General features: G+C 36.6%; 2 protein-coding genes across 10 annotated transcripts in view; both read right to left on the bottom strand.

Annotated features, from left to right (window-relative positions):
* LOC139952593 (gamma-aminobutyric acid type B receptor subunit 1-like) overlaps positions 1 to 23152 on the bottom strand; it is a 28657-nt gene extending 5505 nt beyond the window's left edge. The window contains exons 1-15 of the mRNA XM_071951780.1: positions 22803 to 23152; positions 13130 to 13627; positions 10726 to 10863; positions 9966 to 10136; positions 9281 to 9382; positions 9042 to 9107; positions 8243 to 8437; positions 6970 to 7114; positions 4850 to 4953; positions 4425 to 4488; positions 3778 to 3852; positions 3305 to 3455; positions 2710 to 2842; positions 1630 to 1740; positions 887 to 1009 (exon numbers count right to left, since the gene is read on the bottom strand). Coding sequence (XP_071807881.1) covers positions 887 to 1009; positions 1630 to 1740; positions 2710 to 2842; positions 3305 to 3455; positions 3778 to 3852; positions 4425 to 4488; positions 4850 to 4953; positions 6970 to 7114; positions 8243 to 8437; positions 9042 to 9107; positions 9281 to 9382; positions 9966 to 10136; positions 10726 to 10863; positions 13130 to 13588 — 2037 coding nt within the window. The 5' untranslated portion in view covers positions 13589 to 13627; positions 22803 to 23152. The remainder of the gene's footprint in view (positions 1 to 886; positions 1010 to 1629; positions 1741 to 2709; positions 2843 to 3304; positions 3456 to 3777; positions 3853 to 4424; positions 4489 to 4849; positions 4954 to 6969; positions 7115 to 8242; positions 8438 to 9041; positions 9108 to 9280; positions 9383 to 9965; positions 10137 to 10725; positions 10864 to 13129; positions 13628 to 22802) is intronic.
* Positions 23153 to 23629: 477 nt separating this feature from the next.
* LOC139952738 (uncharacterized) overlaps positions 23630 to 27372 on the bottom strand; it is a 275619-nt gene continuing 271876 nt past the window's right edge. For all 9 annotated transcript variants that reach the window (XM_071951938.1, XM_071951944.1, XM_071951939.1 and 6 more), the window contains one exon: positions 23630 to 27298. In XM_071951938.1, the coding sequence (XP_071808039.1) occupies positions 26997 to 27298 (302 nt within the window). In that variant the 3' untranslated portion in view covers positions 23630 to 26996. The remainder of the gene's footprint in view (positions 27299 to 27372) is intronic.

The raw sequence follows: 27372 nt of genomic DNA, 5'->3' as shown, positions 1-27372 counted from the left end.
ATTTTTTCAATTATATAGGATTTGAGGCATTGCATGGTGAGGTATTAATATATATTTGGTTTGCGGTAACACCAAGTGTGTATCTACTTGCCAGGTAGAGTCTGTCTTGCTTAATTGTACTACCGCGGAGTAGATTGTTCGGGTGATCGGGAGACTTCTTACTTCTTCAATTGTTTCTGAAATAGAAACTTTGATTGGCTATAATTTTCCTGCTTTTTTTTTATCCTTCCCTTAATCCCTTTCCCCTCCTTTTTTCTAATAAATGGATATGTATTTGTTTGTACTTGTTTTATGCCTCTGAAGAAGGTCCGGTTTGGATCGAAAAGCTAAGGCCATCTACCCTACTCATTATATAATAACGTAATAGATTGATAAAGCACACAGTCTAGCTGTACAATGACTAAACATTGTGAAAATTCATTGTGTGAAACGCAGTGTGAAAACACAGCTTACATCATTTCTTTAATTTCTAATGAGTGGGTCAGCAGTGGTAATGATGTAAACTTTGTGGATGTTTGGCTGGTTACCTGTTTCTGCTAAGCAACATTTTCCTGTGCTTATTAACTTGTTGTGCTTAAGGACTTTAAGGGCCCAATGTCACGGCTTTAAACTTGCAGCACCCTTGAAAGTGACCGATTGTATGGGTAAGCACGGAGGTAGGCCCAAAATGAGGCCAGTGGAAAATAGTTTGGCCCCTTTAATTTTGTGACAATTTCTTTGCACAGCTTGACTATAAGCCATTGTGAGGAATGGCGGACACAATACTATTGAACTATTAGGTTTGGGTAAATCTGATCATATCCACCCAAAACAAACAGTGCAATCCCAGTGTCCACTATTTTTCAAAAATGGCCAGAGAATTTTAGCTCAATGACGCATAGCTCACCCTGCTTCCCACAGTTACCACACTGGATTCCATTGGAAAGGCAACAATCCATACCACTAGGGCGGCGACATCAACGACTAGAAATATCATCAAAGTCCGTGCCATGTGGCCACCGTGTGGATCCTGTAAGAAATAACATATGATATTTAATTTTTAAAGGAAAGGCTTGCTGCTCTCATAAAATGTTAGACTTATTTTCACTTTATTTGATTGGAACTGGAAACAACATTTTATGCAGTCTGCTCTAGATTTGGCAAGGCTTGAATCTCATCCGAGTAATGGGCCTGAGGTTTTTTCCAAAGAACCAGCGAAAGTCATGAGTATACCGTGCATACACACATTGGTGTAAGGGTAAAACCAAAAAATGTTTGTTGCAGTCATCACTAGTTTCAATTGAATAGAGTCAATTGCAATCTTTAAAGCCATTGGACACTTTCGGTAAACAGTAATATCCAAGGCCCACACTTCGTATATCACAACTTATATATAAATAACAAACCTGTGAAAATTTAGGCTCAACCAGCGGGAAAACCATCCTTGTTTCGCCGTGACATGACAGGTGTCTAAAATAAATCCGTAATTCTCGATATCGAGAATTGATGTAAGATCTAAGCTCATGCCATGCCACTGTTTCAAAAAGGGCCCCATAAAATAACTAACGAACCTAAGAACCCAAATCACAATCAAATCATATTTTCCTTAGAGAAATAAAACTATTTTAAGAATAAGACAGTTTCCCCTACCGGTTTCCACAGGTTAGTCTTCATCACCAGCAGTTTATGAGCTCGATAGATCTTGGCGAATAGCACACCATATGCACAAGCAAATCCAATAGTGAGTGTTACTGAACACAACTGTTGGTTTGAAAGGTTAAGTTATACAATTTATTTCCATCACTTCAAATAAACGACACTCTGGTTTGGCATGCTAAGAACCAGCCAGAGCTCTTAGGGTTAATGGATGTTTTTCTTTTCTGAAAAAAATATTATTATAATGAGTGTGTGAGGCTTCACGTTTTTATAAATTAATTTTTCTGACATTTGTTTTTCAAAAGAGGGTCGTAAAATTTAGCGTCAAGGTCATCGAAAATTCCACGTCATCTCGACCGGAAGGTGGTATGATCATGATATTGATTTTATCTAAAATTTTCGAGACATTCCTCAATTCGATAGAGGGGGGTCACAAATTAAAAAAATTATTTTCTTAGAGAAACGTTCTCTTGTCGATTTTGATTTGTTTGTTCAAACTTAGAGAGAAAATTTTCATTTAATGCCCCTTTGTTCATTACAATAATGAAATTGCTGATAATTAGCACATGGAGAGATATTGCCAACATCACCATTTCATCCTTAATTATTATGTTTCAATGTCTTACTTAAAGGCAGTGGACACTATTGGTAATTGTCAAAGACTAGCCTCCACAGCTGATGTATCTCAACATACGCATAAAATAACAAACCTGTGAAAACTTGAGCTCAATCAGTCATTGAACTTGCGAGATAATAATGAAAGAAAGAAAAACCCTTGTCACACAAAGTTGTGTGCGTATGCTTGATTTCGAGACCTCAAGTTCTAAATCTGAGGTCTCGAAATCAAGTTTGTGGAAAATTACTTCTTTCTCAAAAACTATGGCACTTCAGAGGGAGCTGTTTCTCACAATGTTTTACACCATCAACCTCTCCCCATTACTCGTCACCAAGAAAGGTTTTATGCTAATAATTATTTTGAGTAATTACCAATAGTGTCAACATTACCAAAAGTGTCCACTATTCCTTTAAGGAATTCTTGAGATTGTTGAATAAAAACAAGTGTTGTCTCCTTACCTTGCATGTAACAGTGAAGTATTCATCGCCCACAAAACTGCTGTCCATACCAAGAAGAACCACTGAACAGTAGAGAAGGGCACAGCCAAACAGCATCAACCCAAGGTAGCCTGGCATAGCACGACGAAATGCTCTGATTGGGGAGAACAGAAACAACAAGTTAGTCATCAATGTGGGACCCTAAGTTTCCCTGAAGGGGGCATCAAAGTCAAATTGAGTTTTGTGATGCACTCATTTCCCAGCAGATACATTCTAGTGTCCTCATAATAGCGGGGATCAAATTATAAGTCTATAACCTTATGTTAAAATGGTGTAAATGCAATTTTATTTGATACTCGTTCAGAGTATTGAATCATTGGACACTCAAACAAATTCTTTACATTCCAAATCGTGTATTTGAATCATGACACCATCAAACATTTGTTCACAAAATTTGCAAAAAAATTTCAAAGCGGCACACACAAGCCAATTACACAAATTTTACCAGAGGTTAAAGACTTATAACAATTACCAGGTAGAGGAATGGTAAAGATTTTTCAATAACTTTGTAAATCAGACTGTTGTAAAGTTGTTGTAACTACTGATTAGTACTTACGATCTTTGCCTGTAGATGAACATCAGAATAGAAAGGGCTACTACAAAGATGATCCCACCACCAGATAACCCAGTTGCTACGTAAATGTAGACTGGGGAGATGGTCTGAGTAATATTCTCCACAGTGGTGGCGTCTTTAGGGGCCTTTCCACCTGAAGAAAAATAACAAGTTCACTTAAAGGCACTGGACACTATTGGCAATTGTCAAAGACCAGTCTTCTCACTTGGTGTATTTCAACATGTGCATAAAATAACAAACCTGTGAATATTTGAGCTCAATTGGTCGTCGAAGTTGTGAAAGGATAATGGAAGAAAACCCAACTTTGCTCGAACAAGCTGTGTGGTTTCAGATGTTTGAACTCCAGACCTAAGCTGAGGTCTCAAAATCAATTCAAATATTTTAGTGAGAAATTACCTCTTTCTCAAAAGCTATGCTACCTACAGGGAGCCGTTTCTCACAATGTTTTATCTTACCTGGCCATTCAATGTTAGTAATGTTCAGATTCTCTTCCTGTGGTGAGTAATAACCAACTGCCTCCTCCTCTTGATCTAAAGATAATAATGATGAGCATTATTATGTATTCTGGTTGGTTGAAACACGGTCACTCATGGTCAACTAATATTAATCTAGTGCATTGGATTTACGCCACCGTGGAGTTGGCCAAGACGCAGACAATAGACTTACAAACTTTGCCTGGTTACAGCGTCCTCTCAGTGAACAGCAGCTAAAAAACTGAATCCGTGAAAACTAAATGCCTTCAGAAAAGTTTCTTTTCTGATATTTTGAACACATATGGACTGACATAATTCAGTCATTAGTGCATGTCTATCACCACCCCCCCCCTCATTTTGCTTGATTGCATCAGGTATGTTTCTAATTTATAATCAAATATGATCTGAAAATGGAATGATTACCTTTCATTAGGTAACAGTTAAAAAGCAGTTCTTTTCAGAACTGAGAAGTCTCCCGAACCTCCGGTTATCTACTCCGCGGCAGTAGAATAAAGCAAGACAGTTCTCTAAGAACAAACTCTACCTGGCAAGTAGATACACACATGGTGTTACCGCAAACCAAGTATACATTGATACCTCACCATGCAATGCCTCAAATCCTAGATTACCTTTCAGTTGTCTGATTTCAATTAGACCTTCTCTGTTTCCAACCTCAGTGAAACTAACTTTACCCTGAAAGTTGAGAAAAGAGATAAAAATGTAAAACAATCACTTTCTGTATGTTCAAAATAAGATTCACTTTTAGAATCACTTTTAAACAACTGATCAGGAAAACTGGTTTGTATTCAAATTCTTTCAGTGAAGGCTGTTTTACTCATGAGGTATGAAAAGATTGACAAAATTTTCTAGGATAAACCAGAAATTTCACAACCATGCTCAAATTAATCAAGGGACACCTGCTAAATTGCTGTCGTGTGAACAGGGATTTAGATGTTCATCAGTCATGTACATGATATCTTGATAAAACAACTTTGCTGAGTACCAAAATAGAAGTAGAAGTAGAAGCAGAAGTGTGTTTTTTACATCAACTTACCGACACACCATCAAATTGTAAACTGCTAAGAACCTCCATCAACAGATCCCTTGTCTCAGCGTCTTCATAATCGAAATCCTCAAGGTTCTTTGTCGTTAAATTGGCTGAAATAAAGTGAAAAACGTCACATCTTACAACGATTTTATAGAAGTTTTATACAAATTTCATACAAAAACATGCACGCCTAAACGAATAAAAATATTTATTAAGACTATGAAAAAACTCTGTTTATTCTGGACCTAGGGCATAATTGCAAAATTTGTAAAGTTTGCCTACAGGTTTCTTCCATGCCATTCACCTCTGTGGACTCCGGTTTGAATCCTGGACTAGAGCCTTGCATGTGGATTGGGTTTTCAATCCCTACCTGATTGCTTGGCTTTTGCATTTTGGGGTTTTCTTCTTCATCTCCTCTACAGGTACACTCAGGGCCAAATTTCATAAAGCATGTAAGCACAAAAAAATGCTAAGCACATAAAAGTATTGCTTAGCAGAAACAGGTTACCAACCCAAGTTACATTAAGTTTGCATTGTTGTGGCTGGTGCCCGACTCATTTTTTGCTTAGCAGAGAAATTTGTCAAGCAGTTACACAAAGCGCTTGCCATCATGCCGTCAGAAGTCTGGTCTTGTCCCGTCTTGACTATGCCAACTCTCTTTTGGTAGGTGACCTCGCTCGACTCCAGCGTCTACAAAACAAGGCCGCTCGGCTAGTATTTGCGTGTGGCCGTGACCAGCCTTCTGCCGGCCTGATTGCATCGCTGCATTGGCTCCCTGTTAAAAAACGTATCAACTTCAAAATTTTCACTCATGTATACAAAATCCTCCACACCCAATCTCCATCATATCTGGTTGATGAATACAGGCAACGACTCCGCTCATCAGCTGATCAGACCCGGCTTTCCGTTCCTAGAACTAGACGGAAAGCTGGGGATAGCTCATTCTCCATAGCTGCCCCTCGCCTATGGAATGAGCTCCCCGCGGGTCTGAGAGAGGCGATCTCGTTGCCTGTATTCAAAAGCCTCCTCAAGACATTTCTTTTTCCCCACCCATCCTAGTTTGTTTGTTTTTCTTTTGTTTTGTTGTCATAGTCTCATGTAAAGCGCTCTGTTCTCCGTAGAGCGCTGTATAAATGTTTCATATTATTTTATTATTATTATTATTATTATTATGTTCTGCTTAACCTTGTTATGGAACTGAGCCCAGGCCTACAAGTCACAGCGCTAGATGCACATAGTAGCTATAAAAACAATATAAAAAAATAGTTAAAATGATCTAAGGTTTGTGCTTAAAAATAAATGAAACTTTGCTGCAACTGACATGGATGAGAAGAACAAATTTATTTGTGCAGGGAAATTAAATTGATAAAAGGAACTCAAACTGATCTGGGGACATGCATGAGTTTAAGGGCGCGCTAAAGAAAATGAATTATTTTTTGCTGGTACTGAAAAGAACAAAAAAATTATTTGCGCAAGAAAATGAAATTGATATAGTAGCTTAAGGAAACCCTAGTTTGAATGATCTGGGACATGCATGAATTTGATGGCGTGCTAATGAAAATAAATTAATTTTTGGTGAAACTAATCTGGGGAAACCTATAATACAGTAATTAAATTACCTGCAGGCTTGACAAAATTACTGCATAAAATTTCCATTGAAAGAAAATAATCTCATTTTATACATTTGTAAAACAATAAACAGTGAAACTGTTTTCAGGACTCAGATAATATAGTAACTAAATTACTGAAGGGCTAAACAAAATCGATGTATTATTTTTCCTTTGACCAAAAAAATAATTTCATTTTGTATTTTTTGTATAACTTTAAACAAATAAACTGTATCCTTTGCAATGCAAGAAAGGACTAAGAAGCCTGTGTGCAGGTCTTTGTTATACAGCGATTTTAATTTTGGTTTTTACCCATAGTAGCACTGTAGGCCTATACTTGGTACTTTACCGAGTCCTGTGAACAAACATATCAGGTGTATTACTTGGGTGGGATTCGAATCCATGACCCTTGAGATTCTAGAGCAGTGTCTTAATAACTTAACTAGACAACGGAATATGACTCTAATCCAAATTCGAAATAATTTCTTGATTTAATAGGCAATTTGAATAATAATTTACCTAGACTTGTGTTGAGGGCTAGTGCAATAGTCCAAGTGGCGTCGTAAGCGTACGATGCAGCAGCCTTGTTCTCAATGAAGTCACTGGAGGTGTTTTTCTCCCTCTCAAATCGCTCATTCACAATTGTCTCATACTGCGTGGGAGTCTGGTGAAGGATACAATCAACATAAATGACGAAAAAATTAAGAAGAAAAAAATTGAGGGGTTTTAATACAGTTTTGGGCCATGACATGAATCCCTACTCACTGTGAATGAAGATGTATGTAATATAGTAAAAACTCCATCCTCGTGTCTGAAGCCCTGTGCGCGTACCCAAAACATGCGCAATTGTCAAAACGACTGCGGGCAAAGCTAGCCTGAGCTGAATACAAAGCCGAAGCCGTGGTTTCGAAAAGGGCCATAATTTAGCTTCATATTAGTTGTCAAGTTTTTGAGACAAAAAGTGAAAAACCACAAACAATGTTTTCAGGAAAGGTGTGTAAATCTGTTGAACATGCCAAAATAATTTTTGTGAATTTGTTTTACTCATTTCTCAAAAACTACAGCATCTCAGCAAGTAATATTTTAAGGGAAGCTTTCCATCATTATTATCTTTATTCTGTATATAGGTTCAATGTAAATCTGTGAACTTTTGTGTTTTATGTCAGACAAAAAAGTAGACAAACTCTTCCCTGTTTAAGCTTTTTTCTTTTTCACAGTCTTTTCAAAAATTGTGTTTGTAGCTTTTCTGATGAAATTTAGTTACTTGTTGTGCATTTTAATTTTTCTTATTTTTTGTTTAAACGTATAGTTTTCTATGGGGAGCGTTACAAATATTTAATTGATTGCAAATAGGTGTACTCTGTGAGGGCAGAGTTGGTTCTTGTGATTGATTAGCTTAGTGCGCAACATATTTGGCAGCACAACTAGGCTGTATACTCCCCAGGGAGCTGAGATGGTTTAAGGAATGATTTAAGGGCCATTGATCAGGGGTAATAATGTGACGCGCCATGAGCTCACTGTGTGACGAACCAGCTGTCGATTTCACAAAACTCTTCCTAGATTAGGAGTTAGGGCGAGTTCAGTTCCGCCATTTAAAGACGTTAGGACGAATTGAACCCATCCTAAGTTAGGAAGGGTTACTCGTCCTAACGCGAGATAGGAATAACCAGCTTTTTGTTGAATCGGCTGCTAGGCGCTATATGAGAAGCCACTATTATTATTTCAATTTCAATTTCAATTGACTTTATTATCCACGATGGTAAATTCATTTAGGCCTCTTAGTATTACTCACCAAACCTGAGATGGTGACCTTATCTTTTTCTTTACTCAGTGGGATGTTTTCCGTCGAGATGTAGCCTCTTACCGCCTCATACATCTGCTCCTTGGTGCAGGGTACATCCGGGTCCGGTTCAGCCCACCATTTTGACATGTAACCTCCGGGTAGGAACCATGCATAGTTCTTACCATACAGTCCTATTTCATAAGCCTTTTGTTTGGAAAAAAGGTAAAGCATTTTGTTAAAAAAGTAACTTTCAATACAAATATGAATAGTAGACTTGCGGGTACAACCATGTGTAAAATCTCTTTTGAGGGAGTGTTGGCTCTCAAAAGAGCCGGTTTGGTCTTGATGTTTCAAACAGTATACTCTGCTCGTCTTCAGGAGAATGCTGGACTACTGGTGGTGGTTGAACCATGCATAGTTCTTACCATACAGTCCTATTTCATAAGCCTTTTGTTTTGGAAAAAAGGTAAAGCATTTTGTTAAAAAAGTAACTTTCAATACAAATATGAATAGTAGACTTGCGGGTACAACCATGTGTAAAATCTTTTTTGAGGGAGTGTTGGCTCTCAAAAGAGCCGGTTTGGTCTTGATGTTTCAAACAGTATACTCTGCTCGTCTTCAGGAGAATGCTGGACTACTGGTGGTGGTTGAACCATGCATCGTTCTTACCATAGAGTCCTATTTCATAAGCCTTTTGTTTGGAGAAAAAGTAAAGCATTTTGTTAAAATTAAAGGAACATGTTTTACCTTGGATCGTGCGAGTTGGTCTTTGAAAAGCGTTTGAAACCATTTGTCGAGTTAAACTTACCTCACAAAATACCCGTCTAGCCATGTTCTCGTAAAAATTGCCAAATATAATCCATGCTTCTTTGTTCTGTGGAATAATGAAAAAACAAAAACAAGTTAACAATTTGTGAGAATGTACACCACAGGTAATTTCATTAATATCTTAAAAAAAAAAACTCTTCAGACAGCTACGAAGCCCTGGACAAAATTAATATGCAATCCAGTAATTAATATAACAAAACTACTCAGTCTACATCTGACCTTAAGATTGAGGACTTGCTCCTTTGGAGATGTGGTAAAGCTCTCTGATGTGATGAGGTCAATATTAGAGTTAGCCAATGCAGAGCTGAAATCATTAATGGACTGCAGAAGCAAAAGGAAAGATCACAAGAGTCAATAAACAAAGCCATTTCTGATTGCTGGATAAAGTTTCATAAAGTTTCTTAGCAGAAAATACTGCTCAGCAAAGATTTTTGCTCAGCAAAGATATTTGCTAGCAATGATATTTGCTTTAGCAAAGATATTTGGTTAGCAAATGTATTTGCTGAGCAAAAAATTTCACCAGTTGCAACAGTGTAAACTTAATGGACTTTAGTGATTTTTTTTCTCACAGTGGCGTTTTTTCTCATTAAGCAAGTTTTTTTCTCACTGAATGGATTACCAAGAAATAAATAAATTAATATTTTGCTAAGAGGCACTCTGTAAGAAAGCCAAATACCTTATTTGCTTAACTAGCTTGGCTAGTTATTGGGACGGAGGCTGCAGAAACTTACAACACACTAGTCCATGCTTGCTTTCCCATCAATTTGACAAAACTGGCCCGTTTGAATGGTTCACAGGTAAAATAAGCCTGTACAAATGCTGTATTATTATTATTGTTATAACGTAACTGGCCACTGCATAAATGGCCGAGGAAATAACTTAATACAAAACCTCTTGTTCTTACCGTAGAGAAGACTTCTTGGTTCTCATGAAGTGTCGCTACTCTAGTCCAGTTGAACTTCTTAATCATAGCTAGACGTGCAAAGTTATATTGGGAATCAGCAGCGTTGGTACGGAAGAAGGATTTGTACTGGTTACGAACTGACAACGCTGGACTGGATGCTGAGTAGGATACCTACAGTAAAATACATTTTTTATATTCATTCCTATCTTTATTTTGCATACAATATTTTGTGAAGGCACATTTTTTTGATGACAGTTTCTAAAAAAATGTGTGTTTCCCTGGACTGGACAACTGCTAGTCAAAGTGTTTTTTACTGTGCAAAGATTTAAAATAAAAATAAAACGCACATTTGTTTGAATGGTTCCTAAGTAGAAAACCCCCACTGTTTTTTTTTATTAATTTTTAATTTTGTTTTGGTTGAAAATGGTAAGTTGCTTCTATAAGCAAGATGTATTTGTCATTCACATAACCACAGTACCACTGCATGGTGTATGGGGTTTTAATGGCTCAATACAATCTGGGCCCAATTTCATAGAGCTGCTTAAGCACAAAAAAGTAGCTAAGCACAACAAAATTATGCTTACCAGATTACGGTTACCAGCTAAAATACAATACCACATGTACAATCTGCAACTGGTATCCTTCTTGTTTTTGCTTAGCAGGTTATTGTTCAGCATAGTTTGCTGCTTAAGCAGCTCTTTAAAATTGGGCCCTGCTTCTAGGGTCAATTTATATTTGTTAGCGTATTATTGCTAATTACCTGAATAATGTTCCAGAGGTCTGCAGCCAGCGAGATGGTTTGAGCAACAGAGGAGCATCCAGCCCCAAGCAGCATGTGGTAGCGTGTACCAGAGTTGATGTGCTCAAACAATCCCTGTGTGGCAATACCAGCATTGCACTAAAAAAGCAACAAAACAAAACATTATAGACCAATTAAAGACAATGGACACTATTGGTAATTGTCAAAGACTAGTCTTCACAGTTGGTGTATCTCAACATATGCATCAAATAACAAACCTGTGAAAATTTGAGCTCAATCGGTCATCGAACTTGCGAGATACTAATGAAAGAAAAAACACCTTTGTCACACGAAGTTGTGTGCTTTGTGATGCTTGATTTCAAGACCTCAAATTCTAAGCTTGAGGTCTCGAAATCAAATTCATGGAAAATTACTTCTTTCTCGAAAACAGAAGGAACTAAGATCTTTGACAAGAACAAATGACATATTCAATTATTATTTACCCAAGTCTGAAAGAACTTGCTGAAAGTCTTTTTGAAGTGATGTTTAGTTTTACAATTACACAAAACCAAATTTAATAAAAATAGTCATATTCATCTGGCCCTTCCATGAAACACACAAGTAAATACTCAAAATCAATCATTTGTTCTCCACAATAGACTTCTAATTTATTGGTTTTAATCAAATTGAGCGAGGAAGCAAAATGTAGTGTCAGGTAAAATTTGATTGATTTTCTTCATCACTGCTTTGTGCGTGTCAGTTCCATTGTCACCAACTCACCATATTACAGGCCAAACCCATTGCTCCCCTGCGAATCTGAGGACGGTGTCACACAAGGCAATTTACAGCCAACCAATTCCAGGAAATCTCAAAGAAGAAAGGCCCTTCAACGTTCACCAATCTTATATATCGTAAGACAATGTTGGAAAAATGACTCATGTGCTGCCAAAGTGGTCCTGTAGCATGCACTGCAGTTGATTGCCTCCAAGTTGCCTGTAGAATGCCTTATGTGACAAGGCCCTTACAACTTAACACAGCCGTTGAGTAAAGATGTCCCATGATGGCCAAACATATTTTCAAGCTCCTTGTGGAAAATATACTCTAAAAAGGCACTGAACACTATTGGTAAAAATTTAAAATAACTGTTGGCATACAAACTTACTTGGTAACGAGCAATGGATGGCTGTTAATAGTATAAAACATTGTGAGAAAAAGGTAATTTCTCACTCAAATATTAAAAGACTTTAGCCCTGAAGCCTTTTATAAGGCATCTGAAAGCACACAAATTTGTGCAAAAGGGTGTCTTTTCTTTTATTATTCTCTAGCAACTTTGAGGACCAGTTGAGTCAAAATTTTCACGGCTTTGTTAATGTTTGAACACACTAAGTGTCCAGTGCCTTTAAGAACTAAAGTTTGAACATGGTAGAAGCCAATCAATAATAAGTACATGCCTTATTGCCTGCTGTCACTGCTGTGTATTTTTTGTCATCTTAGTCCTTACGAAAAAAGACTGCCGCACAGCCAGTATTTGAGAGGTTTGGATATTGTTGAACAGGTATTGACATTTCCTATAATTGACTGTGAAGGTCTTTAGTTGACAAGCCACTTCTCACTAAGAGCATCATCCTTCACAGTGATAGCCATCTCACTTCTCACTTTTATTTGTCTTAGTGAAAGACACCCATTAGAATTGCAACAAAAAAGCGGACAAGGAATCACAAAAATAAAAGTCAAACTTGATACTCCAAAAGAGAAAACAAGTGTTTTAAAGGAGATTTTGTTTCTGGGTAATCAGAGAGATTGTATTTGCTTTTGGCAGATCATACATACTTTCATGAGCTTATGTAGTCTTAAAGAAACATACATATTCGGAAGTGTCATGGCCGAGCAGTTAACAGCACCAAATTCAAACTCTGGTGTTTCTGATCAGCAGAGTGTGGGTTCGAATCCCAAGCCGTAACACTTGTGTCCTTCAGCAAGACACTTAACCATTGCTTCGTCCTTCGGATGGGGCGTAAAGCCGTTGGTCCCATGTGTTGTGTAATCCCATTCATTTTAATCCCATTCATAAATGCCTTTTTAGTTAAAAGGCGTAATAAAGTATGAAACGCTGAAAAACTTATCCGTTTTCCGCCGTCCTGAGCTCTGTACGTGTGTTGCATTTATATGACTGAGACAGTTTTCGGATATGCATTCGTGCACGTACTACGCATCTAAACGTATCCGAAAACAACGATTATAAACAGCTCCAGCTGGTCCTTATCAACCATTTAAACACCCCCATGTGACGCGCTCTCCACCAATAGGAATAGCGAAACTGTCTGAGGTATTTATGAATGTATCTTTCTTGCCTGTAAATTAGCATTTCGTTGACAAAAACCAATTGATGACCCAACCTTCAAATGAAAATAGCCTGAATACTTACATTACTATCGTTCCATTTCATAGCCAACTTGTATCCAGGGAGAATGTCTGCCTGTTCATTGATGTGTTCCAGAGCGAGGTTAGCAGCCAGTAAGGCGCTACTTCCACGGTGAAAACTATCCCCCGTTATCGGAAAGAATCCCATGATGTATAACGGGTACCTCGGATCGGCAGTCACTGACGTCCCGATTGTCGTACCTCCTTGGGTGCTGTTGGTGACCTGGGATGTCGCAGTGGTAGGCAAGCTCTGAGGGGTCGTGTACTGGACCCCTGAGGTCATTGTGTCGGTGGTCACCCCACCACCGGTGTGTGGTAGACTGACTGCAACTGTGGTAATCACCCCTGGGTTAGTGGAAGCCCAGGGGGTCGTCAAGATTGGTCCCTGGGTGGAATTCGTCACTTGGGCGTTAACTGCTGAACACCCAACTAGGAACAACATCAGCGCACTAAGGCGCATCATCTTGAGGAACTTTCAAAAGGTGCCTTTTCCCTTGATATCCTATAAAAGAAACAAAGAACAATTCCTCTCATTTTAAATTTTCATCATGTTCTCTTTCTTTGTTCACCCTGATGAATATATCTGTACAATAGTTTTACTGTTTTTTTAGCGTATTAAAAATGTACCTTTTATGTTTTTAAACTTCATGTATTTCTATTATTTTTCATGCTTTAACAAAGTTGCTGTACATTGAATTGTTTTCAAACTTTGGGTCACCCTTTTTCTTTTTAAAAATGTAAATGAAATAAATAAATAAATAAATAAATAAATATATATATTAATGAATAAATAAAGTAAAAATGTATAAAATTAACATTTATTGCTAAACCTTTGAAACTCTTCATTTTACAAGAAAGCACTAAATTACAAGGCACAGACCTGGGCCCAACTTCAAAGAACTGCTTCAGCACAAAATTCTGCTTAAGCAAAAAAATCCATGCCTAGTAAAATCAGAATACCGGCCATGACTCCACTCAATTGTTATGCTAAGTAAACAACAGCTAAATGCCAGTCACAAGCAAAGTATATGGCATGAAATTTTGGCCTGTAACATGTGTAAAACAAGCAAGCTATTTTTGTGCTTAACCAAATTTTTTGCTTAAGCAGCTCTATGAAATTGGCCCCTGTAGATCCCTCAAAAGCGGAAAGAAACATACAAGCAGAATTCAATTAAAGCTCAGATAATAACAGGTGCAGGATAAGGAAAGACAAATTTACTTTCCAATTCAATGGCTGTGTCAATCCAATTAGCGTAGCTACCCATAACCTAGGCCTATAAGTAGCTACAATCCCAGCAAAAATGCTTGGGCCACCCATTCCCAACGTTACATAAAACCAAACCATGTCCACTTTCCACTGACAATAAACACTCTCTCCCCTGACCTGTGACTTTTTACTTTCCTGTAAAATATAATTAACTCCCAGCTAATTATGTTGAAAAAAGGAATCGTAAACAGAATAGAAACACGTAAAACTCATTATGATCATGGGACTAACATGGTCCCGGAAGTATGAATACATAACAAGTATTTGAAGAAACAGAATCGTAAACACGTAAAACTCAATATGATTGGGACCAACATGAACCCGACAGTTTTAATACACAACATGTAGGCCTATACACAAGACTTGCACAGTCTAATTTTAATCTTAACTTTGATTTTAATTTATAGTTGCCACAATTTCTTACTGCCTGCTCATCACAACTTTCCCATTAGCACGAGTCGCAGTGAAATATACCCTGGAGGCATTGGCTCAAAATTATCCCTGCATCATTACAAACGTGTCAAGTCACTTTGACACTGGACTAGTAAAATAACAATTTTAATTATTAATAATTATATAAAAATCTCACTTTTAAAAACCGATCAAATAAAGCCCGGTTCATACTTCCTGCAAATGCAAATGCGATACGAATGTTGACATAACTCACAACAAATAATTCACAGCAGTTGAATTTTGCTCAACTCTCTTGCGAATATCGAAGCGAAAACAGAGTTGTGACGTCTAATTCATGTCAAATTCGCATCACATTCACATTTGCAGGAAGTATGAACCGGGCTTTAAAGTTATGGGTTTTCCAGACTCAGGAGACTGGATTCTGTTACTCTGTTTTTATGTCAGAATACATTTCATGCAAATTTAAAAATACACTCTTTGCATTTTATGACTTTGCTTTTCACTTTTTTTCAGGACTTTGGATGTTTGAAGAAGATTTTTTATGGCAGACTGTTGACAAATCTGTGTGAATATGCAGGTGTTATTTATGACACCTGCATGTTACTAGTGATGTAAATGTGATATGGAACTTAAGTGGGTGTCGAGTTTAATGTATAAAATGGAGGTGGCTGTACTATCCTATATCATGGTTTATTGCAGTAATTACTAACACGTGTCATTTTTCAGGATACTGTAAAATCTTGGACCCAATTCCATTAAAGCATTTTTGTCTGCTAGGAAAGATATGAAAGACATGGCTGTTAGTTTATTTCTATTCAGAATTTGTTTTCGGTTCTTAGCAGAGTTCAGTGAAATTGGGCCTTGGTCAAAATCAAAGACAATTTTAGGCCTATAGATAATAATTTATAAGCCTTTTGTGCTAAATAAGTAGAATTACCGAAAATGTCTGCAACATTTTTCAGTGAAAAATGTCCGCTTTGAAAAAAAAATTGAGTGTGAATATTTTCTTTTTGTGAGCAAAACTTGGTACTGGCCCAAGTTGTCCTTAACAATGTGCACAAACACAATTCCCTGGTAGTATGATGTTTCGTTGCAAACTAGATAATTGGAATGAATGTCCTTTTTACCCATTATAATGACGTACATGTATCATATTCAACTTGCTGGGGGAAAACATCATTTATATGATTTACCAAAATGGCACAGACAAACAATAGTAAACACTGATGGACCTGTATCATATCTTGGACTTGCTGTGAAAAAAACAACATTGATATTATTTACCAAAATGGCACCGACAACTCACAACAAATAAGCATAATTAATAAACACTGATGCAAACTGACAAATCAAGGGACTTGATCTGCAGTTTCTCAAATTCACCAGCAACTCATTTCAAAAGATGCATGGAGGATTTGTGCGAGTGATTGATGCACCAAATATAATTGGAAATGGACAGACTTTGACCTTCCCAAGAGAAGCTACAAATAACAGGTTGCTGGCTCTGAAACGCCATTCTGATAAACTAATGGATTTGGTAGCATCAATGCATGCCCAACAAGAGACCGCATCAGCTTTTGTCTATTGGCTTAACCACATAGTGCTTGGTGGAAAAGGGTACGGATTAATGTAGAAGGCCATGTGGAAATTCTTGAACTTTTTTTAAGAGGAAATTTCAGCTCAGAAAAGAGAAGATGATTTTTTTACCGGATGCAGAATTGTTCTGACATTTGAATGAGGAGAACTCTTTTAGTGAATTGAGTGAATTTTCCATTTAAGATTATTGACATAAAACAACCCAATTTCCCATTTTTTTATTGAACTATTTGAAGATTAAAATGCAGACAAGGCTCAAGATTTTTATCTTTGCGCCTGTCTTGGTTTGTGTTTTCATTCTCATCCCTAGTTATAGATGGTTGAGGAATGATGAAACAATAAAAGTTAAAACCTTTCGTTTTTAGTATGAGGGTAAGTCAACATTTGAAAATCATAATTTTTTTGGAAAACTAAATGTATTACAACAGTGAGGTATTATTAATCAAAAGTAAACATAAGATCACTAGAATTTTCATGAGCAATTGCCTGATACTCAAATCATTGGCTTTTGGCCTGCAATCCAGTGTTAATTTTGTACTCTGCTATTCTGATACAATCTAGGCCTTCGCTGTTTGATTTCCAGTCTTTGATGTCGGTCTGCTTTCTCTGCTCCTGCTTACAATTCATCTTATAATTCAATCAGTGAAGTCTTATAGTCAACCATCCCACTCGAAAGCATCTTGCCTTATCTTTCACTTATCAGACAATCAAGGCTGAGTTGGGATGTATTGCCAGTTCCAGTGTTTGCTATTAGCGCAGCGTATTCTTCATTATGATCTTCATTTAGCTTCAGCGTGCCTAGAAACTGATCTCTTATCAGTCTCTTTGAGAATTTCAGTTCAATCCATAGAGCTATATATATTGACTAGAGCGCTAACTTGCTCTGCGTTTTGAAGCCACCCTGGGCGCAGACATGTTTGATGTGTTGCAAGAATTCGGAATTTTAAAAGAACACACATTGCCGCGATTATTTTAAGTTTGGCGTGTGCGCTTACGTACGCAACTGTCCACTCGCGTATGTCCGCGCTACGAAAACCGTAACTTCGACTTTATTACCGTACTAAAAAAAGTAAACGCGCCTTTTTATCATGACGCACATGACGCTCACAGTTTGTGCGCTGATCAGCAGATTGTGCGTTCACATTTACTGCATTTTTTGCTTCGATGGCACATAAAAAAGAACAAACGCACTATTATGCAAATAGCCGTACAATTGCCGTACAAAATTTCAAGCTTTTGTATTGGTTTGTACATAAACATGGATGCGCCCACACGGCTTCAAAACCTTAGTGCATGTATAATGGGGTGTTAGCGCTCTAGTCAATATATATAGCTCTATGGTTCAATCATGGACGAGATGGCATTGGAAGAGTACAGTATATTCACTCCCACTTTATTTTTAGAAAAATAATATCATACAGAAAGGGTGGGTTTTTTTTTAGGGGGGGGGGTTGCTGTGAAATACTTATTTAAAAAAATGGTTCATGGTTCTCTATGATCTTCATAATAAGTAATTATGTAATAAACACTGATTTTGTTTATCCTTACAAATCCTGTTATTATACCTTTGATGTGGTGCTTTAAGTGTGTTTTCCAGGAGATATTTTCTACAAATATTAATTGGACAGAGAGTGTCACGTGTGCATTGTGATTCATTGACTATTCTAACCTACTGTTCGTATTGTAATCATTTTGTGTTGCCAGTTCATTGTCAACATCACTGTAGACCTGTGCTACTTTCACCCGAACCAGTTATGCGATGATTTAAGTGTGTTTCCAGAAGATTTTTCGACATAATGACAATTTAAAAACAAGTGTCACATGTGCATAATGATTCATTGACTATTCTAACCTACTGTTCATGTTTGTCATCAAGTGTTGCCAGATTATTGTTAATATCACTGTCAGACCTATGCTACTTTCACCCAAACCAGTTATGCGATGATTTAAGTGTTTTCTAGAAGATCTGTCTACGTAATAACGAACGTAATAACGAACGGAGAGAGCGTATTCATTGACTATTCTAACCTACTGCCCCTACTGTTATCATTTAGTGTTTCCAGATTATCTGTATCTGTAAACTCCATCTGGTGGATAACCAGCACAGAGATAACATATTATTGTTAATGTCACTGTAGGCCTATGCTATTTTCACCCATTAACCTACTGCATTAAATGCAATAATTTTACTGCCCAAACTATTGATTCCATTTAGGAGAGGGTTCTTAAACAAAGACACAATAGATCCCTATTATCATAGAGATAGCATGACCTTTTCAAAATTACCAATTAAGACAATCTCACGATGTGAATTTCAAGGCTAACCTGGTTTAAAACAACAGTCCCTCAGGCCATATACAGCTCTCGATATTACAATGGCAAGATTTAGGAGGTTTTATTTTTTTCTTCTTCTTTTCCCCGGGGACAAAAAATGGCATGATAGAATACTTTTGCCAGGATAGCGTGACATTTCCGCAATGGATGGAAAGCTGCATGGGAAGAGCACCAAGGTCAATGATGCAAAATCCAAGACGACAGTTGAAGCGATTTCTATTTTCTGCAATTTCCATTTTCTGCGATTTCAATGATTTCTAGTGCACTCATGTAACAATAGCAAGGTTTTAGCCAGGATTTGGTAAAAGGGTGTCCAAATTTGCTGGAAATTTTAAAAGTGGGTGTCCAAATTGTTCACTTACAATAAATTTACATGTAAATTACAGATGAAACAGGGTGTCCAAATTAAAAACAGGACACCCAGACACCCCTCTGGCTAACACTATGTAACAATGTCTTTTTTTTTTAAACACAAACTTAGTTTTCCAGATGTTATGTAAATACCAGAATTTTGAATATCAAAAGGCACCAATCCAGGCAGTTCTCTATTGAGAATGCAATAAATTATTCTCATTATAGACATTCAACAACATCGATCTGGTCTATTGTCAGTGTTCCCTTCATATCCACAGACAATTACTTTATGGCAAAAGAACTTGTTAATTATGTTAAAAGTCAAATGATGATTACATTTGCATAAAAGGGTCCCATTAACGGTTAAATATAATTAGTTGTGATAGAGTTCCCGCTCTGTTCAATCAAAGAGGTAGAAATAGACCTCCATGGTCCATTGTAGCACACAGCGCAAAATATTTACGGTCAGATGCTTCCATTATTACAACGAGACTAAAATGTAACCTACATTAAAACGTGAATTTTAACCCTGGGCATTAAAATCCCGGTTCACAGAGCTTTGCATAGGCTTATAACATGTTTGCGACTGTCGAATGGTAAAAGTGACAGTGGCATTGATACATAATGTACAGTTCTGTGTAAGAACTTGAAGTCACCGGTAAATTTGAAAGAAAAAGGTTTCAAAAGCAAGTGTAACTTAAATTATGATATTTTCTCTAAAGCACATGTTGTCATGTTGGGCATTTTCTCACTTGAATTTTGTTGGATATCAGCACTGTTTCACACTGTAAACAATTCTCATGCTGACCTGACAACTAAAAAGCCATTTGTTTATAGGGACATTTTTTCTAGGGCGAAATTTGATCAAGGGTGAGAATAACACAGAAAGTGTGAATTGATGAGACTCGTGATGAGGAAGCAATATTGATTGGGGTCAAAGATGGAGTCAATATGACCTTAATTTGGTTTGGATCAGGGTCACGCAGAGTCAGGAATTATCAATCATTTTATATTTCATAATCCAAGGTAATTTTTCATCAAAGCCATGGCAACGAGTGTGACTTTAGTGTTGAAGTACCGACTACTCATTGCTTAGTTTTTAATCCTTTAGGACTCATAACAACATAACCTACAATCTTTTATCATGTGTTTTTTAGCGCAACTTTCCAAGCATTCTGTGAACAGGCAATGATCTATTAATTTTAAAAGTCTTGCAAAAAATTGTTAATGGCCTTTTGTTCCGACCCTAGCAGAGTCTTTCTCGAAGGCAAAACACAACAAACATAAACAGGTAACTAAGTATAACATAAGCAGTGAAGTGGAATCACATGAATAGGGTTAGAAAGCATGCAGAAAAAGCATGGGGTAATAATAACAAGTTCTTATATAGCGCATTTCACAATAAACCGTATCAATGCGCTTTACATTAGTCCCCTGGTCATTGGGCCAATAAACATCCCTTTAATCTTTCTCAGGGTAGGCTTAAACAATGAACCAAGAGACAAACAAAGGGGGTGGGGGAGAGGCTTGAATTTAAAACCTTGTTAAACTAATTGAATGTTCCATACATAACATTGGACCTCTTCTACATGGACCATTGATATACTCATTAACCAAAGATTTACTCGCAATCAAATGTCATTGTATCCCACATACGCATGGGGAGGTAACACGTGCAGCCTAAAAACTGCCTTAAGCAAATTAAGGCATCCCACAAAGAGATTGAGCAAATGCTTATATAATTTCATTAAAATAACTGAAAAAGTATTTTTTTTGTTTAGGGCAGGAATTATCGTGAGATGTGAACAATTTTTGTTTAGTGTCAGTCAACAGCTGCTGGTTATCAAAAAAAAAAATACTTATATAATATTCTCCATGTTGCCAAGCAATCATCAATGTATGCGCCTCAAATCCTATATCGTGAACATGTTCACAAAATTAAGCCACAATGGAATGAAAGGCCCTATTACATTCCATTTGAATGATAACATATCTAACAGACTCAGGGCTTGCATTATGCTGGTTCCAAATGCAATTATTCTACTTAAATAATTTTCTTTTAGTGTAATGCTCAGTCTCATTAAAACCACCTACATTTTTTTGGAGCTATTTGGAGGTTATCATACATTTTGTGATTAAATGCTCATTTCTTGTTTGGTCAGACAATAAAAGAAGAAAATACCCTTTTACCCAGACGGTTTTGGCAGATCCCATATTATAGCCCATTTGTGACATGGTAGTAATATCGGAGTGCACAGTGTTTGGTTTGGGTAGATACAGACCACTGTATCCAAAAGTAAGAATTATGTCCACCATACCTCAAAATGGCTTATTGCAGACACAACATAATTCACACAAAAAGTACTAAAATTGTAAAAACTGGATCTATTTTTTCTTTAAATTCAAACTCATTACTAGCCTTGAGCCACATACTTTTAAACCCTAACTCCTTTTTAGAAAAATTGTAAAAACACAAAGGGCTAAAAAAAGGAAAATGTGGGAGGCTATCTACATTTTTTTTACTTAAAAACCCCCAATCATTTTCACAACAAAAAGTTACAGCTAGCCACTCAATGTGGCAATTTAATCCACCTGAAACAGCTGTTTTTAATACCAAGGCTTTTAGATATTTAAATGTTTAAAAATTGCAATTTGTTTTTAAGGGAACTTTATGGATGACTGGACACTTGAACTAATGTCTCAGTCTGTGGCCCAGTGTAAAATTGAGTCCCTGCTTTTGATTTGATTTGTATCAAATACCATGTTTTTATCAGAATGAGTTATGCCGAAAATGTTGATATCAGCTTTGGTATCTTTATTTTCGTGGACATTGTCATGGTTGATTGTTGTACTGCTTGGTACCTGCTGTGGCTCGAATAGGCTAGGCTTCAACTTGTGTCCTATTTGACATAATAAACATATTATATTTTGATTCTGTTGCAAACTCCTGTTTAAAATGTTCCTAATACAAATTGTATTTACTGTCATTGAGAATGTCAAAGTAAAATAAATGTCTTATTGAATTGAATTGTCTTATGTTGAATTTAAAGTTAACATTCACACAAAACGGAACTGACCAGACTAAAATTGGCAGTTTCCCTTTGAGTTGACCTCGTTTTGGTTTTAATTTACATGTTTTTGACCGCCTGGACGATACCTCCCCAACCAAATCAATTTTGGGAATGGGCGCTAAAAAACAGAAGCTGCAAGTGCAAGTAACTACTCAAAATAATTATTAGCATAAAACCTCACTTGGTAACAAATAATGGGGAGCTTTTGACAGTATAAAACATTGGCAGATTAAACGGCTCCCTCTGAAGAAACGTAGTTTCGAGAAAGAAGTAATTTTCCACGAATTTGATATTTGGAGATTTTGAGGTCTCGAAGTCAAGCATCTGAAACGCAACCGACAACTGCGTGTGACAAGGGTCGGGTGATTTTTCTTTCAATTTTATCTCGCAGCTTTCTTTGACGACCAATTGAGTTCAAATTTCACAGGTTTGTTACATTATTCATATGTTGGGATACACCAAGTGCGAAGACTGGTCTTTACAACTACAAAGTGTCCAGTTTAATATGCAGACAGACCAAACCGCTCCAACACAAATAATGAAAATGCGAATGTGTCCAGCTCTTCACCGCAGCTCATCACTGCAAGCCAGATACCGTACACTAACACCGACATTTCTAACCAATGTAAATTGGAACTTACCCCGATGTCAAAATAGTCCAATGCTTTCACGCTGCAGTTGTTGCTAATGAACTGAGGCACGACAAACAGTGTCCACACGCTGTACAGCAAGTCAATTTCACGGTGCAGCTTCCAAGGGAATTCAGCTAGATTCCCACGGAGGACTTGGTGTTGAGGAAAAAAAGAACGAGTGGGAGGTTTCCGAGCGACCAGAATGTCATTCACAGATAATTTATGTTGACTGCGGATGCACGAAAGTAAATACTGTTTTGTTCTCCGCTCCGTCGTCAATGAATGAGTAATTATCGCTTTTTACAAAGCGATAACTTAGCTTTTGGCTCAACCATCCGGTTTTCTCCTCTTTATGGACCATATGTTGTGGGCGGGCGGCATCAACATTTTACACATTTGAGGAGCAGACGATAATACGTCACGAGCAAAATATCAACCACTGCTTTCGCTGGTAGCCCGTATTTATTGTGTACGATTGAACGGCAAAAGCAAGTGAGCGGAGCCAGCGAAACTATTCACGTACAAAACGTCTTGGCGCGTGTGTGTCTTTTTGAAGCACCGTGTGCGCAAGTGCAGTTTTTTATTTAAGTTGTGCGCAAGTGCTGTTTTTTAATTAATTTGCTACGGCATTATAATGGTCAAAGAAATTAATATATTCAATGATTCGTGAGTGACGTTGACCTTGTATTCATGAATACGCATAGTTCATGCTTCCCACAGCCATTATGTAGAACACAAAGTTGCCATTATGCAAATATTTTGCCTATAGGTGTGTAGAATCATGGAGGTAGTTGAACCTTTATTTACCATAAAGAAATCAACTGGACACAAATGGGTTATGTTTTATTGCAAAATAAAAATTTATTCGCTCAAAAAGGCAATCATGAACTGACACGATTTTTAGCAAAAAAGCCCCAAAACGTAAACTTTTTAAAAATAATACCAGCCACTTTAAACTGAAGTAATAAATTCTATTGACAAAGTAAAGCTATTTGAGCATCTTCTTATCAAATACGATTTGCAGTTCTAAAATTAGCTATTTTCTATTTATTGTTTTGAATATATTTAAAAATAAAATGAACATAGTTAATTTGCATAAAAAAACTGAATGATGAATGATATCAACCAATCAAATCTATGTATGCAAATCTGCTTCCCAATCGGTGACAATCAAAAAGAAATATTTCAAGTTCTTTTCAAATCTTCTCCTTTTGGGAAGACCAAAATATTCAGAAGCAGTTTTTATTATACCTTGTAAACTTAACAAAAGTACAAAATTCATTTTAAAACAATTCTAACTTCAACCAATTTTCCAAATGTAAATATCATAATCTAAACAAATCAAAGAAACAATTTTCTTGTCTACCGCCTTTTTTGTGAGTATCAAAAGAAATGAACTAAACTCAAAATTACAAACAAAAACCTACACATATTTCTTTGTTTTTAAAGCAAAATGGAAATAAAATCGCAAAAGAACTTAGGCAAATATAGAATGGTGAATTTAAAACACAAATTATGTTGTCATATCCTTCAATTCAAAAACAAATGTTCATGTCATTATTATAACTTTTCCTCTTTTGCAAAACAAAATTTTATTTCAGCTTACACCCCCAAAAAACCTTTGTCATGTTGTTATAATAAGTACGTCAATATTAATTTTGGTTTATAACTTGAAAGACAGAAATGAAAAGAAAATAATTCCACCCTAAAATGGCAAGAGAACTATCTTCACAGAGCCAATGATTTGATGATTTGGTTCATACACATTGATTAACATGCGTAAGACCTTAATAATTCTGAACTTTCGTCTCCCCCAGTCTTAAATGAAATGTACAACAAAACGTCAGGTTTATACATTACAAGTAACAAAATAACATCTTTGTTTGAATACTACAATTTGTACCGTCAAATCTTCACAAAACCTTTGTTTTTAATTACAGAAGAATGTTCAAAACATTTCTCAAGATTAATTGGCTCCATTGTGTGGTGAAGTCTAACCAATCTCTTAAACTGTCCAAATCATGCAAGTTATTCAAACCTTAACGTTGTTACTGCTTTAACTGACTTATTTCCCTCCCTAGTTTACTTAACAGTTTAACCAAGCTTAAGAATTAGTTAGTTGACTAGTTCATAATCATAACTTTGTCCGTAGTCAAAAATGTTAGTTAGTTGCAGTCCACCATGTGCATCCATAAGAATAAAGATGATTTTTGATGCTATATTTTACTTCTTTTACATGCTACATGATTAGAAAGACCAAACCTCACAAAAGGAGAGGAAAAACATGAATCTTACAGCTACACTATTATCACCATGATGTTTACTACGGTTTAATTAAAGCATATGTGGCTACAATATGCAATAGTTATAGTAATCTCTAGCTTTGCTCAAAAGCCAATAAATTTTAAATTAAACTCTAAGAAAGGTAAACGCTTTATATCGATGGCAACTGATCCCCAAAAGTCAACATCAATAAAAATTGTTCGCCAAATTTTAAGTCCATGATTTTGCACAGATTTGTCCCCACATTTCATACAAAGTCATAGACTTTTTCATTTAGTTATTTTGTAAATTCCAAGTCAACCATAGATTCAGGCAGTAAACAGGTCCCCACATGTTTAATGCTTAAATCCTAACTAGATGAAATGGATTAAAATATTTACTTTTTGATAATCTTTCTTACTCTCCGAAATGTAAAAACCAGTCTGTAATGATATTGAAATAACCGGTCCCCACAGGTACTTCAAGATCACTAAACCTGTATATCAAAGCAAGGAAACAACTGGTCCCCACTCTTGTGTTTCCTGCATGAATTAAAGTATAGTCAACTGGTTTCGACACAACAAACACAATTTATCCAATAGGTAGAGTTGTTATAGTCCTTCAAGCAATGTGTTACTAGTCCCCACTGGAACACATCATTTCAAGGAGCTAACAAAATCTCTCCTCAAAAATACATATATTGTTCAATCAAAAAATCTACAATGTCAACTGTTACCACATCTTTAACACTATTACTTCCGCTGCACATCTATAATGTTCTATTTTTTTTATCTTAAAGATTCACATACTCTGATAGTCCATTTAATTGTTGGCATTTATTTTTTTACACAGAGTACTAGCTCAAAAATTCGAAAAATAAACATAAAAATAAACAAAATCCCACACACCAAATGTCGTTTTACTGCTTTTATATACAAACTTTTGTTGCAAATAATAGTTATCGTTTGACGACATTTTGCCATTCTTTTACAATTTTTTAACCAATACATGAATAAACAGATTTAATTTCAACTTAAAGCAGTTGACGCATTATGTGTGGTTACTTCATGAATACGTCCCGTTTTAGGGGGGAACAAATTCTCCAGTAAATTTCCACACGTGACTGTCACATCAAAATGATGTATAAAGGGAGTTTTTTTGAAGATTTAAACTTGTGTTTCAAACCTTCAAATATTTGTCACAACTTTGGTAGATTTCTTGACATGTTTGGTTGTTACATTGTCGCAATTGGTAATATTGTCAGTGCAAGAAAGCCCTATCGACAGACCTCCGCTACCTGACAATATTTGGGTCACCTTAAAAACTATTTCAGACATTTCCTGACAAAACTTTCAGTGAATAACTAAAATAAAATGCATTCCCTCCGTTGTCATGTACCTCACAAAAAAACTACAAATACAAAAATATGATTTTGAAAAAATCAACAAAGTAACACCAAACAACACCGTAGCAATATATACAAACAAGATAGCAAAGAAAGCCATGCCATTTTTTTCTACATAGAATTTCAATCAAATTTTCATTTTAAACCTAAATAGTCTCAAATTAATCTATTTATTTACGTTTAAATGTTTCAACAGGCCACATATCAAAGGAAGACTGCATTTTAAGTTGGGCACCTTCTTCAGAGCTTTTAAATGCATATAAGGGTCAAAATTGCGTCCACAAAAGTCACAAAGATGAAAAGACCTTGGAAAGGAAATTCTTCTTGGTGATTTTTGTAAATGAGTCAAGACGTTGAAATTCTGTCTCAGATGTTGAAATTCCAACAGGTTCTCTCAACAGAGAGCCGTTTGAAGCTTCAGACCATCTAAGAATTTGGTAGAACTTGGAATGTTTTTATACTTTCTAAGCTACGATAACATTGTGCATGCTCTGAGTTGGTTTCCAAATTCGGTGTCAGGAGTGGGATGGGCTCTTCTAGCGCCAAGCCCCACCAGTTGTCTTAGATTTGGTTGTTGATGAAGATGAAGACTTGACTGTCGATGATGATGACGATGTAGCCTTCTTAGATGGCGTGGTCAGGCGCGTGTAAACAGACTGCGAGGGCGCTGCTTTGGACATAGTACGCTCTTCTTCACGCGTGGTTCTCATAGTCACCTCTCCCTGCATACCAGCACCCATTGGCTTGGACTGGTAGTCCATTGTGGTGTACTGTGACACTGGAGTGCTTGATGAGGAGTAGTTAGACGAGGAGGTTACTGTACGTCCAGAACCCAATCCTATCATAAACAAAACACCAATACATTCATTAGTATGTTTTAAAATGAATCAAAAGAATCGCTTTTACAACAGA

The sequence above is a fragment of the Asterias amurensis genome, chromosome 20 (assembly GCF_032118995.1).
Source record: "Asterias amurensis chromosome 20, ASM3211899v1".
Taxonomy (NCBI): domain Eukaryota; kingdom Metazoa; phylum Echinodermata; class Asteroidea; order Forcipulatida; family Asteriidae; genus Asterias; species Asterias amurensis.
This window is presented reverse-complemented; position numbering and strand designations above follow the sequence as displayed.